Here is a 14942-nt window from a genome sequence, read left to right as displayed (position 1 = left end):
GAGCGTTCCTTCAAAGTAGGGGACCAGGTCACGGTCTTAAAGGTGCTCCAGGCCCATAAAATGGAAGTGTCGTGGGAAGGGCCATTCATGGTCCAGGAGCGCCTGGGAGCTGTTAATTATCTCAAAGCATTCCCCACCTCCAACTGAAAGCCCAAGGTGTACCATATTAATTCTCTAAAGCCCTTTTATTCCAGAGAATTAAAGGTATGTCAGTTTACAGCCCAGGGAGGAGATGACGCTGAGTGGCCTGAAGGTGTCTACCAAGAAGGGAAAAGCGATGGAAGAGGTGAACATCTCCATGACCCTTGGGCATATGCAGCGACAGCAGATCAAGGATCTGTGCACTAGCTACGTGCCAATGTTCTCAACCACCCCTGGACTGACTGAACAGGCATACCACTCTATTGACATAGGTAATGCTCACCGAATTAAAGTCCAACCTTACTGGGTATCTCCTCAAGCTAAAACTGCTATAGAACGGGAGATTCAGAATATGCTACAGATGGGGGTAATCCGCCCCTCTGGCAAAGCATGGGCATCTCCAGTGGTTCTAGTTCCCAAACCAGATGGGGAGATATGTTTTTGCGTGGACTACCGTAAGCTAAATGCCGTAACTCACCCAGACAACTATCCAATGCCATGCACAGATGAACTGTTAGAGAAACTGGGACGGGCCCAGTTCATCTCTACCTTGCACTTAACCAAGGGGTACTGGCAGGTACTGCTAGATGAATCTGCCAAGGAAAGGTCAGCCTTCACCACACATGTCGGGCTGTATGAATTTAATGTACTCCCTTTCGGGCTGCGGAATGCACCCACCACCTTCTAAAGACTTGTAGATGGTCTCCTAGTGGGATCAGAAGAATATGCAGTCGCCTATCTTGACAATGTGGCCATATTTTCGGATTCCTGGGCAGAACACCTGGAACATCTACAAAGTCTTCGAGCGCATAAGGGAGGCAGGACTAACTGTTAAGGCTAAGAAGTGTCAAATAGGCCTAAACAGAGTGACTTACCGTGGACACCAGGTGGGTCAAGGAACTATCAACCCCCTACAGGCCAAGAGCAAAGACCTGCGTTTTCAAATGTTCAGATTCAGCCTGTGATTTACAGGTTGAAAATTCAGATTGCAATTGTTACAAAAAACACATAATAGGAGGAGTTCAGAAACTAGGATACAGATTAAACCCCCCCCTACCATGTTTGTTCTGTTTTTAAATTATTTCATGACATTTAGGCAAACCTCATGAATTCTGGGGTACTGATCAGTCTTTGAGCTCATGTGTTGGGAATATCATAGAATCTCATACACAAAGATTGAGTTAGTGATAGCCAAATGGGTTAAGGACAGCCAAAGAATTTTACAGTGCAACAGAGGGAGGTGAAATGAGTACTACAGAGCAGGCAGATTCATTATTAGGTTAAGATGAAATAGCCAGCGCCTGATCCTGAATTGCTTGTGCCCCTAGATTCCCCACGGCGTCCACTGCAGCTCTCCTCAAAGAGGATTTTAAAATAACAACTACAGAACTGTTTTAAAAAAGAAGGGCGTGGCTCGAGAGCACAGCTTCTTGCTACTTTGTATCCTCCATCTCAGAGCTCTTGGTCTGGAGGGGAAGTAGAGTCTCTGGGTTTGTGTATATTAGGCTATGTCTATACTGCACAGTTAACCCAAGTAATCACACCTGAATCTGAGCCTAGCTTGGATGTGATCTTCCCCCACTTCACAGATCTACCCACATGACTGCTTCCTCACCATTTGTGCACTTGCCTGTGTGTGTCTGGGGCACATCCCATGGCTCTTTGTTCTGAGATGCACTAGGAACTTTCAATTGTGAGAACACTTGTCTATCCTGGCGGCGGGGGAGATGGGATGGGAGAAACTGTGGGAAGTGCATAGGGCTCAGTGATTTTTTTTTTTGGGGGAGGGGGGGGGGGGAGGAGGGGCAAGAGAGCCGGTATATCCTCTGCAAAGTGAGCAGGTACCAGCCCAACTTAAAGTGGAGCCCAGGCTCTCACCCATGGCCTCCACTCAGCCAGCTAGCTTAGGCTTAGAGCTCCTCCAAACCTGGATAGATGGTACAGGGGATAAGGCTTAACCAGGGCTCTTACCCAGATTTTGTCCAGCATAGACATTCGTAAAAAAAAGCTGTGCCAGTGTACCTATTTTTAAAATGGATCCAGTTACATCAAAGCATATCCCTAAAATAGTGTATTTGAACCAGATTTAAAAAAAAAAAAAAATAAAACCCACACTTGAACCAATTCGGCAATTCAGTAAGCATTTGCTTTGATATTATTTTTAGCCTAAATTAAAGGCAGTGAAAGATTTCATAAAAAATGGTCATACTGAGTCAGACCAATGGTCTATCTAGCCCAGTATCTTGTCTGATGACAGTGGCCAATGCCAGGTGCTTCACAGGGAATGAACATAATAGGTAGTCATCAAGTGATCCATCCCATTACCCATTCCCAGCTTCCGGGAGCAAACAGAGGCTAGGGACACTTCAGAGCATAGTTTTGCATCCCTGTCCATCCTGGCTAATTGTCCGCCTTGGCTGTCAATGGCTATGTGTGTGGGAGTAGGGAGGAAGAATTATAGGCTCTAATTGTGTTCATTAGAGCTTCAGGAGTCCTAGAAGTATCATGTTAGAAGTTTCATCACTTGATGTATTTAGTAGCAATGTAAACAAGATACTCAATGTATTATAGAAAAACCAATACTGAATGGTCAAGGGATGTCTCTTTTCCATTTCTAGCTTCTATCAACACCATCTTTTGGAGTTTTCATGTCACACACTGCTCAGTGTAGGCTCAGTCCATTGTCCCTTGTTCCTTTTTAGAACCTAAGTCTTTCAGGACAATGAACTACTGTTGTGCACCAACCACATTGTAGATTTAGGGCATCAGATACAACTACAATGACATCCATTTCTTACTTCTGACTAAAGATCAGGCCAAGTTTCTCTTCTCCTGCCAAAAATGAATAGGTTCTTCAGTCTGGACATAGTGATTACTCAGTTACCTTTCAGAGTGGTAGCTGTGTTAGTCTGTATCCGCAAAAACAATAAGGAGTCCTTGTGGCACCTTAAAGACTAACAAATTTATTTGGGCATAAGCTTTCATGGACTAGAACCCACTTCATCAGATGCATGGAGTGTCAACTGTGGGGTGGCAAACCTGACTGGCATTTTTGAGGTTAGTTTTGATTGTTTTAGAGAGACAGTTGGAGAAAAGTGTGAAGAAAATAAAGTGAAAAGGGGCTTGGAGAGAAATGGGAGAAAAGACAATGGGGCTCAATAAAGAGTAGGAAAGGCATGAGGAAGAAAGGAGACAGCAGGGATTCATTTGCTGTGTAATGTGGAAATTCAGGGCTGTGGCCTTTTGTAAATTCATGACAGTATAAAACAATTTTAATCAAAACATTTCACTCCCCCCCACCCCCATTAGGGAAAGAAAAGCAGTTGTACAACTAGGGCTGGTGATTTACTACTAAACACTGGATCACACAGTGAAGCTTTCAGTTCATCAGCAACAGGATCTGTCAGGGGGCCACTTTCTTTCATTTTGAGAAATGTAAATGTATTATTCTTTTGTTTAAAAAAAATTGAGGAGAGGTGATAAAAGAACGATGGAGAGTTTATTAATGTATACATTTGGGAGGGCCGGGAGGAGTCCTCCGTATCCCTGACTTCATCAGGTTAATTTATGAAAATGCAGCTATGCTGCTCTTTTTATTGTGTCCACTTCAAAGTTTGTAGGTCTCTCACCAAAGACTTTTCTGCTGATATCAAAGACTAGTTTTGGAGTCTGAGAGAGAAGTGAAAGTTGGGTAAAAACAAGACAGAACAAACAGAAAAGCCCTTCGTGTAATAATATTATCTTTCACTATTTCCATTTCCTATTGTATGATTTAAAGCAGGTGTTCACCCATGACAATTTTGCTCAAGCCAAGACCAAACTATTAAGCAAAAGTAGAACCTGATACCACCCGTTTTCACAACTGATATGCTAAACTATGAAAACACAGGTGTGAAATTTTAGATTTACTCTTTCCCCCAGCTCTTGATCTTATACAAAGAGGAAGTAATATTTCAGAAAGAGTGCGGAACCTGAGGTTCCCCCAACATCTAAATATCGTACAGGGGCTTAGAGTACATTTCATAACTGCATTCAAAAAGTTTGGGCTTTTTTACTAATTAAGGTTCCAGACATACAAGAGACTGTGCAGGCATATCTCTGCCCTTCTGTACAGCCCCATGAAAATCAATGGATCTGTGTGTGGCTGCACCCACCCACAGTCAACTGCAGGATCAGGGCCTACGTAACGTTCTATGCAGATTCTATAAAGTCAATCAGGCTTTTCATACAGATTACATTCCCCACACACTAACTCAGTGAAAGTTGGTTATACTTGAGTAGGAATCACAAATGAGTTGTTAACCCACAGTCCCATGACACCCTTGTCATTTTGGTAAGTTTCTGGCTCATAAACCAACATTTCTTAAGTCTCTTATAAACGTCATTTCCACTTTTTTCTCAATAAAGGAACATTTTGGATGTCTGCACGTTTGGATGAAAGAGCAATAAAATCATTTATAAATCTCTGTACCTAGCCAAATACAGTACCGGAAAAATGTAAAAATTCACGCTTGAACACAACCTTTGTTCCTCAAGACAGGTTTTGACATAACTATTTAAGATGCTTCCAGGTTTATGTTTATCACACATGCAAGGTTTCTTCTGCATTTGTGATATTTATTACTAGATATGGGATTTTCAAACTTCATTGTACCGCAACCCCCTTTTGATGACAACAAATTACTACATAACCCCAGGAGGAGGGGCCAAAGTCTGAGCTGCACTACCGTGAGCTGGGGGGGGCCAAAGCCGAAGTGCAAAGGCTTCAGCCCAAGGCAGGTGGCCTGTAACCCAAGCCCCATCACCCAGGGTTCAAGCCCTCAGGCTTCAGCTTTAACCCCAAGCAGTGGAGTTCGGGCTTTAGCTGCGGGCCTCAGAAAGTCTAAGCCAGCCCTGGCGAACCCATTAAAATGGGGTCCCGACCCACAGTTTGAGAACCACTACACTAGATAAATGAAACAGCAAGGTTCCTTTTTAAATATGACATCAGTTTTAAGTTGAGACCACACTAGAAAAAAAAATGATTCCTCAAATCTATTTAAGACGTTACAGAATTCCACATATGATATTCCATCTGCCTTTCCAAAATTCATTATTGAAGAAATTTGCATTAAACTAAAACTTTGACTCTCCATCAGCTTCTCTTACTTATCTCCAAATCAAATAACTGTGATGTCCCAAAGAAAAGTTTGCTATCAGGTAGCAAAGAGCCTGTTTTCCACATCAATAAAACAAGTTCATCAATGGGTAAGACATACAGAAAATGAAATCTATAACTGACTCAAAATGGAATATTCTCTCCAAAATGAGTCAATTGGTCTTTAGAGTATCCTTAAGCTATACTTACTGAATTAGCTAAAGATTTAATTGAAGATACCCTGTATAAAGGGTATATACATGAACACAGGTTAGCAGGATAGGTATTTTTTATTTTTTTCAGGATTCAGTTCTTATATGGCACTAACTTTTCTGGTTTTCCTATCAGATAAAAAAATGTATGGGCTGCATGATCATAGGCCTGCAGTCAGGAGAGCAATTTTCTGTATTTAAATAATTGCCCCTGCAAATGGAGAGAAACATTCTTTGGCTGGGGAGCTAGGGAAGGACAGTGGGTGATGGCAGTGAGTTGGTTAGTAAGCCAGTCATTCAGTGCCTCTTATTTTGTACGAGTTTATTCTGGTCACATTAAACAACACTTCCTCTAACCTTCTACTTTAAAAAACAGAAACAAGTTACCCAACTTCCTCCCAGCCACCACTTTCACACACATCCTCCACCACTACCCACATTTACGAGTCTTTGAACGCTAACAGCAAAGCTAGTAAACCTGAGCGAGAACCAGGGAGGGGCCATGCATCATGCTCTGTGGGTCTGGAGATCTTCACCTTGTATTCTAATCGGATCCAACTCGGAGCCCCAATTAACTGGCCCAACTCTCGCTCCCTTGAGAAGTTAGCAGCAGCTTGAGGGGCAAAGTCAACATAATTCAAGCAGATCCTGCACAACATAAGATTTTGGGGTGCGTGTTTGTGTGTGTGGGGGGGGTGGTTCCCACTCCGCCCCTCCCGCATTAGCTATGACTGAACCAGGAGGTGCATACTCCGTGTAGTGAGTTTATCTATCCCCTCCCGATCAGACACTATAGACAGGACAGCGGCGGCAATGGATCTGGAGGAAGGAGGGAGAGGAGAGCAGCTGCTATATAAGAAAAGAACAATGAGGAGCAGCAGCGGGGAGCTGGGGCGCTGTTCGCCCCAGGAGCGCCCGGAGCAGGTAACCCAGCGGCCCGCCCTTACCTTTTTCACTTTGCTCTCCAAGTCCATTGTCTCTCTCCGCTAGGAGCAAGGCTGGGCGAGCGAAGGGTCAGAGCAGGGAGACGCTCACCAGCGGCACGCGGATGTGGTGGGGGCTGCGTTAGCCTCACGCCTGCTTGCACCCAGCCAGCCGCTGCAGCCAGCGTAGCTCTTGCACTCAAACTTCCGCTGCCCTGCGGCAGTGGCTGCCGTGGAGGGAGTAGAAAGGGAACAAAGGCAGCTCCCCAGCCAATCCCCCTGTAGCTCCCTGGTCTGCGAGCCAATCAGAGTCTCACACCGGGCTCCGGCTAGCTTGCCTGCTGAGCAGCCGCAGCTCGGGGCTCGCAAAAGGCCCGACTCGGGGGAGAGGGGTGCCGGACTGCCGCCTCCCCGGGTCGGCGCTGTGCAGCCGCAGCACCGGCAGACCGTGGCAGCCCTCTGCGTGCTCGGAGCCAGGTGTCGGTCTGGGAGGAGCTGCGAAGTTGGATGGGGGCAGAGGGGTTTGGCTTTTGAATCATTCACAGACTGAGTCAGCTGATAAGGTCATGGAGAAGGTATTTGCTGGCACAACTCTCCAGCTTTGGGCAAATCCGCCTGGAAGTTTGGTTCCTCCCAAAGAAGGGGAAATGGCCTGAAAGCTAGTGATGTATTGGCAGGCGACAGGATCACGGCCTGCCTCTCTAAAACTGTCCTCATATGTTGGATAACTTCCCAGCCAGAAACTAGTCTCTGTTTTGATTTCTGGGGTTTGCCTTGTCCTTTGATAAATGTATTTCCTCTGCCTTCAGCTCTACTGCCTGTGGGCAGCTTGCCCCACTCTAAGGAATTTCACCGGTAAATCACTGCGGTCACAAAGCAGCTCAACTGAATGTCAAGATGACAAGCTCTGTGCAAAGAAAACGTCAGAGGGTTAGATTTTGGCTCTGTCTATGCTACAGTTTGCGCCATCTGGCTAATTGTAGGCTGCTTGGCTGGGGCATCGCTTTTTTGCTCTTTTATGATTTGTTTATTGTATTCTAATTTGTATTCTAATAGCGCCTAGAGGCGATTAGAAAATTGGGGAGTTAGGCACGAAGGGATTTAGTCAGATTTTTCAAGGTATGTAGGTATATAAAACTCCATTGGCATTCGGCAGCCAGACACCCAGGCACTTCTAAAAATTCCATTAACAATGGGATTTACACAAGTACTTAGGGGTGGAATCCACAAAGGGATTTAGGCATTGCAACACTCTCCTAATTTGTAGGCACCTACAAAATCACAAGAACAGCCCTCAAGTGAGCTGTAGCTCACGAAAGCTTATGCTCAAATAAATTTGTTAGTCTCTAAGGTGCCACAAGTACTCCTTTTCTTTTTAAGAACAGTTCTGTGATCCACAAAGCAGAGTTAGACACCTAGACTCTATAGAATGGGGAGAGAGAGGTGCCTTAAAATGTGATCTACAAAAGAGAGCATGCCTAACCTGACTAATGGGAGATGCTGATGTGTTAAGCCCTGCCCCTTTTTCAGAAACAGGCGCCTAAATCCTGGCTGCAGGGAGATGTCTAGCTCTGCTAGTGATCCACATCCAGGACCTGTCTCCGTGCTTAGGTGCCTACATAGTTTCTTGGGGGAAACAGTTATGGGCCTGTCTTGAACCACACAAAGATAGAGGTGGTACCCCCCTTATAACTTTTATCCCAGTGGCTAGAGCATTCATCTGGGAGGTGGAAACCCAGGGTTCAATTCCTGCAACCCTACCTCTCAGGAGGCTGCTCTAACCACTGAGCTGTGGGATAGGCTGATAGGGGCTCCCTCCATCTCTCCTGGTGAAGAGAGAAATAAAGAGTGATTGGCAGAGGGGGGACTCTGAGTTATTCCCACTCTTTCTCTCTGTGGTCCATTGACCATTTAAGGATTTATCTACAGTGGAACAGCTTCAACTGGATCTACTGAGAGAGCTCTACATCAGATTATCCCAGAGCTCAGTTGTTAGAGCACCTTCCTGAGAGTGGAAAGAAGCACTCTGTATCCATTCACTGAGGTGATATATTGTTGAGTGGGAGTGTTTTTCATGAAAGATTAGATCCTGGTTCCTGTGAAGCCAGCCAACTCTGCAACAGATTGAAGTTTGGGGGAAATCCTACTTTATTAGATAGGAAAAGTAACTGCTAATAAGTGTAGGCCCTAATTCACATTTTGACTTTTTTTTGTATTGTAACCATTTGTTTCCATCACTGTCGCTTGTTTCTACTGGAGTCTCTATTCTTTCTTAAATAAACCGTCTTTTGTTTCATTACAAGTGTTGTGTGTGATACAGGAATGGTGATTTAAGGTAAAACTGGGATACACTGCTCCTTTGGTGGAAGAGGATCTGGGATTTCTGTGAGTAGCTATTGTCAGGAGCTGGATATCACAGGGGAATACTTCAGTGGATTCAGCAGGGAGGAGGGGGCGGAGAGGAACGAGCAGTGGGTGGGGCCTCAGGGTGAAGAGGCCGAGTGGGTGGAGTGGGGCCCCTTCTCCCCTTCTGAGTGTGAACTCTGCGCCATGGTGCCATCGGCACCCTTGTAAACCTGGTCCTATGTACCCTGAGAATCATCACAGTCTCCCACATCCCAGGTGACTAGTCTAACCACTGGGCTAAAAGTTATAGGGTGGGTTCTATCTCCTTGGGTGGTTTTTAAATGGGGCCTGATGCCAGTAGATGCCCTCTGAACATGCCTGCCAGATGAAGCCCCATGGGAAAATTAGGTGGTCAAATGCCTACGTTCCCTGGTTCATGAATCTCTTTGGGCTTAGGCAGAAGATAAGAGTCTGGATGCCTTGAGTGAGGTAACAATGTGCATGCCCAGGAGCAGAAACTTAAGTGCCAAGAGAATTTTTACTTTGAAAAACTTAGGCACTAAGTGAGTTTTGGTGCCTACAAGGTTTGTGGGAGTTTTGTGGGTGGTAGTATGGGACCTAGGTGCCTACATAGCTTTGTGGATTCCACCCTAGCTGCCTAAATCCCAGATTTAGGCACCTAGAGAATCAGCCAGATTCACAAAGACTGAGTCTGGCACCTGGGCAGTAGTTTACACAATCCCATGGGAGACCATGGGGGATTCCAGCAAGAGAGATGTGTCCTAAATTACACATCTCTCAAGGAGTTCAGTGCCTAAGTCTGGGCTGCAGGGAGGCGATGCCTTCTTCTTTGGAAAAAAGAAAAGGAGTATTTGCGGCACCTTAGAGACTAACAAATTTATTTGAGCATAAGCTTTCGTGAGCTAAGCTCACTTCATCAGATGCATTCAGTGGACTGAATACGGCTGCTACTCTGAAACCCTTCTTCTTTGGGTTGTTTAGCCCTCTCTTGGAGGTAGGTACCTCTATGGATAACTAATGAAAGAAGAAAAAGCAAGAACGAAAATGCCTCTGTAGCCTGGTGGTTTGTGCACTCACTTGAGAGGTGGGAGAGCCAGGGTCAAGTCCCCCAGCTACAATGACTTTTTAAACAGGGATTGAGGGATCCCTCCCCATCAGAATAACCCAGTGGCAAGGGCACTCACCTGAGAGGTGACAGATCCCTGTTCAACTCCTTTTCCCACTCAAGCAGAGAAGGGATTTGAACTGGGGTTTTCCCCCATCCTGGGTGGGTTCCCTAATCACTGGGCTACAAGTTTTGAGGAAAGTTCTTTTCCTCCAGACGTTTTGTGTAAGCTCTGAGCACACTTATTGGATTGGACCCTGCAGGCAAGTTAGGCTGAGGAAAACCTATCTGTCCCCAGTTTGTGCAACACTCGAAGGAAGGGCTGATGGGAGGGAGAAAAGGGAGACAATTGTATTGGGGCTCTGAGCTCGGCCCTCCCCACCCCCAAAAAAATCTGTAATGGGGTGAAATGGGAATTGGTGGGGCCCCTGCAAATACCATGTACTGGGCCTCAAATGTCTCTCGATGGGTCTCACTTTAGGGCTTACGTGTCTAGATGTCCAGCGTGGGGCTGCAGTATACATGTGCACAGTGAGAAAAACAGGCTTCTAGGGAACTTTTACTGCAAAAATTTAGGTGCTGAGCAAGTTTAGGAGCCAAAAGGCCTTGGGGGCAGCTAAGTGGGGGTTTTGTGTATCTCAGTGGGGCCTGATTCTGGGATGTAGGTGCCCAAAGTGGCAGTTAGGCACCTAAGTCCTTTTGTGAATCTAGCCCTGAGAATCTTTCCACTGAATGAAATGGGTTTTGGATAAGGCTCTTAGCATGGAAGCAGTTATTCTATTTATTTAGATCTGAAGCAATACATTCCACCTTTCCTGATTGTTTGAAATAAAACATTTATGTGTGTCATAGTTACGCTCTGAACTCTTGAAATTTGTAAAGAAAGTGCATGTAAAGTAGGGGAAGGTGTGTCAATTGTTCCTATTTACAAAAAGGACGGAGGGAATCTGAGTTTTTTTTAAATGTTACTACTACCATTGTTTGCTGAGACATTATTACAGGGAAAGGAAGATTAATATAGGATCCTGTGGATCTTGGCCACATCACAGCAGCTGTTGAAGGTTCAGTCCTGCTCCCATTGAAGTAATGACAAAATTCCAATTGACTTCTATTCTGGAACTCTAGTAGCAGGCAGCTGCTCCTAATAAGGGATCTATAGAGTAGATGCAACCTAGATCTACGGTGGCTCTTTAGGTCATGTCATGATGAGAAATGAAAGAAAAGGCAATGTGGAAGGCACCAGCTGGCAGTTGTGATGCTGACATAACCAGCATTTGCGTCATGTTCCACAGCAATGAGGATGATGATGGTGTGGTTTTTTTAGGAGGGCAGGAGGGCTAGGTACCAAAGTAATGAGTGCATTATAAGTAACAATCCAGATGCAGTAGGTAGATTAAACAGATGCCTTGATAAATCCAACCCTAAATCTGATGTAGGATGATGTCATAATGGTTATTCATAAAGTTTAAAATTCACTTCTGGTGAAGCTGATATTTAATAAACAGTTCTTTTATTTAAACATTTAAAGTGGCTATGTCACTTTAACTTGCAGCTGAATTCTTTTGGTTGTGCTGTTTACTCAAAGCTTCATATGTTATAGAAAATGACAGTGTTGTGTTTTTACATTTTTTTTCTTAAGTATAATCTGAAGTGTAGCATAAATACAGATGTCTGTTTTACCTCAACATGGATTAATACATTAATGTAGTTTTCAGAAAACAATTCAGCCCTAAAAAGGGATGACATTTATCTTGTTATATTTAAACAGATACAAATACTGGTGTAATGGCTTGAGGAGAGATCAATTACTGGGAAAATGGAGCTGCTTCTTCAGTCCACTTATTAGTGCTCTAGCTTTTATTCCTAATAGCAAAATCAGTAGTTAGGTACATTCTGAAGTGCACTGCTCCTACCTGAACACGATTTAATATGTTCAAACAATCTATAGTTTAAACAAATAAAGTTAGCCAAAAAATGTCAGAAAAGTACCAAATAAGGCCAGAGATACTCCCTGGCTCTGTGAAAAGCTGATTACACAATAATAGTTTCCATAATATTTCCTTTGGTTTTTGACAGTGCATAGAAGTGCCATTTGCTTCACATGAAGATGTGAGAAAATAACCAAGAGACAGCTAGGTTAATTTTACCTGTGCTTTTTGTTGTGTTGTTGCTTACCTTGTTTCCATGTATTTACTATATATACATACTTCTATCTTATCTTTATTCAGAACACTTATCTAGTTTTCTGCATCTTCTGCCCTAAGAAGCACAAAGACAATGAAATAAAAAGAAACCGGCTTTCAGAAATGCACCGACTTTTAATCAAGTCAGTAGCGTAGCATTTTTTCTCGTTATAATCTGGACCAAAGGTCACTGAAAGAATATCCAATAGCAAAAAACACTAATATGAAATCATGAGACCTTACATTTGGACTCCCTCCTTTGCAAGGTGACTCCAGCACTCATCATAGCTCCCTTATTTTTTCACTAGTAGTAATTTAGAGATTAACTGCATTTTTTTTCATAAGGGAATAGTGTAACGACCAGCTAGTCAGAAAAATAGTTATTCTTATGGTATAAAGTATCATTTAGTAACCTCTATCTGCCAGAAGGGCTCAAACACTATTTAAGAAGAGTCATCACATAACATGAGATCATGCTTTCTGGCTACAAATGCTAAGACAAACAGTAATTGACTTACATATTCTGTCCATTCGGTATTACAGGCTATTGTGAGCTTTGCCAGCCACACCCGAGCAGACCCAGCCAGCTAGGTCTTAGGAAACAGTCTCTTTGCATCAACCCTCCTAAATACTGATTCCTTTTTTAGCCCTAGGAAAAACTCCAGGCTTGGCTGCACAATTAGAGCATTTTCTTGAAGTGGATTAATAATGCCGTCAGGGTCATGCATCGCCAGGCTAGTACTTGAAATACTGAATAGCTCAAAGTCTCCCCCTCTATTTATTTAATTCCCAGAAAAACTAACTAGACTGGAAAAAGAGGTTCCCAGCTGAGAAGTGGCCCCCTGCACTACTCAATAAATCAGAGAGAAGTTGTAAAATCCTGATAGAACAGTCCTAGAAGAAGCTTTGATCAGAATGATAAGTAGTTCTCTCCCTACATCTGCAAATAAACTGGAAGTAGTTATCTAGGGTAAACGCTAAAATGTTTCCCTCCTTTCATATCCTTCATCCTGTTATTCCAGTACTTTAACGGTTACTGTCACACTCAAATCTTTCTTCAGACTCTCATGACGGAATAGTAAGGCATAGTTACCCTAATGTAGCTATAGGTATCCACTTTAAGTACCAATTTAGGCCCCAGTCCTGCAGATTGCTCTGGGTGGACAGAATCCTGTACCTGCAGAACCCTTTCCTGTGGGCACTGAGACCCATCCATGGAAAACTTTTTCCGTATTTGGGACTCAATTAAAATTTAAAACTGGAATTACAGCAGTAATTGCTGTAGGTAGCAATAGCAATAGGTTTTTAGCTTCTTATGTGTAATTCACCACATCCCTCATATGCTGAAGTGTTTCTAAAGGCAACTTGGACAGCCCCTTGTTCTTAAGCCTTTTGCTGGAGAGACCTCTAGGTCTATTATGAATTAAAAAAACAGACTCAGTATTAGGGTTGCCAGGCGTCCAGTTTTCGACCAAAATGCCTGGTTGAAAAGGGACCCTGGTGGCTCTGGTTGGCGTTGGTGACCGGGCCATTAAAAGTCCAGTCAGCAGTGCAGCGAGGGCCCGGGGCTAAGGCAGGCTCCCTGCGTGCCCTAGCTCTGCACGGCTCCCGGAAGCAGCCGCCAGGCCCTTGTGGCCCCTAGGCACATGGGAGACCAGGGAGGCTCCGTACATTACCCCTGCCCCAAGTCTTGGCTCTGCAGCTCCCATTGGCCAGGAACCGCAACCACGCCTCTCCCCTCCCCCGACATGCCAACCCCTGTCTCGATCCTGAGCCCCCTCCTGCACCCCAACCCCTTGCTCCAGTCCGGAGTCCTCTCCCGCACCCAAACTCCCTCCCAGAGCCTGCATGCCTCCCCCAACACCCCAACCCCCTGCGCCAGCCTCCTTTACCCCAAACCCCTCATCCCTGGCCCCATCCCAGAGCCCGCACCCCCAGCCAGAGCCGTCATCCCCACCCCCGCCTCAACCCATTGAAAGTGAGTGGGGGTGGGGGAGAGCAAGTGATGGAGGGAGAGGGGCTCAGAGAAGGGGCAGGGGTGTTTGGTTTTGTGTGATTAGAAAGTTGGCACCCCTACTCAGTATCTTTCTTCTAACACAGAAACCTCTCACAAGCAGCCATGAGCCTAACCACACCATCATGTTTTACACTCACTTCTTGTGCCTTGTCTGTAGTTAGGCCTTGATCCTGCAAAGACTTACATAGGTGCTTCACTTTACACTCTAGATTAGTCCCAGTGCTTTCAAAGGGAGTATTGACAGGCATGAAGTTAAGCACAAGGGGTAGGATCCATGAAAGGACTTGAGCATTTGCAATGCTGAGGCTCACAGCACCTAACTTTTAAATGCCTAGAAAAGCACAGGAATATCACTGCAGTACACAAAGCCAATTGTGATACCAAGTCTCCCTGTACAATGAATGTGATCCACAAAAGTCAGCACACTAGGCAGGGAGCCACTTCAGCTTCCGATGGGAAATGCCAACAAGAGGGGTGTTTGCTAAGCTCTGGCTCAGAGAGAGGCACCTAAATCTGGGCTGCAGGGAGGTACCTATGTTGTCTTAGCAATCCAGGAACCTGCTGCCTGGAGGTACCTGCACCCCGTCTTGAGGGAATGAGTTAGGTGCCTGCTTCGCTTCACACATAAAACAGCTGGAGGAAAAGGAAAAAGGAGGTGTCCCCAAATAAGAAAATCCCATAGCTCAGTGGTTAGAGCAGCTTCCTAAGAGGTGGGAGACTCCTATTCAAATCGTTTCTCCCCCTCTGGCAGAGAGGGGTGAATTGAACCTGGGTGTCCCACATCCCCAGCAAGTGTTCTAACCACTAGGCTAAAAGTTACATGGCGAGCAACTCCTCCTCCTCCAGCCAGACTTTAT

The 14942-nt window shown here is 44.9% G+C and overlaps 1 protein-coding gene and 1 long non-coding RNA gene across 2 annotated transcripts in view; one reads left to right on the top strand and one right to left on the bottom strand.

The window, feature by feature from the left end:
* Nucleotides 1-6903, bottom strand: part of TES (testin LIM domain protein) — a 41942-nt gene extending 35039 nt beyond the window's left edge. Inside the window, exon 1 of the mRNA XM_073328141.2 lies at nucleotides 6438-6903. Coding sequence (XP_073184242.2) covers nucleotides 6438-6464 — 27 coding nt within the window. The 5' untranslated portion in view covers nucleotides 6465-6903. The remainder of the gene's footprint in view (nucleotides 1-6437) is intronic.
* Nucleotides 5960-8709, top strand: LOC140905237 (uncharacterized). Its single transcript, XR_012156801.2, has 2 exons — nucleotides 5960-6414; nucleotides 7223-8709. It is a non-coding gene; the product is annotated as an uncharacterized LOC140905237 (long non-coding RNA).
* The last annotated feature ends 6233 nt before the right edge of the window (nucleotides 8710-14942 follow it).

This window comes from Lepidochelys kempii, chromosome 1 (genome assembly GCF_965140285.1).
Source record: "Lepidochelys kempii isolate rLepKem1 chromosome 1, rLepKem1.hap1, whole genome shotgun sequence".
Taxonomy (NCBI): domain Eukaryota; kingdom Metazoa; phylum Chordata; order Testudines; family Cheloniidae; genus Lepidochelys; species Lepidochelys kempii.
Note: the sequence above shows the minus strand (reverse complement) of the source record. Positions and strands in the feature narration are given on the sequence as shown.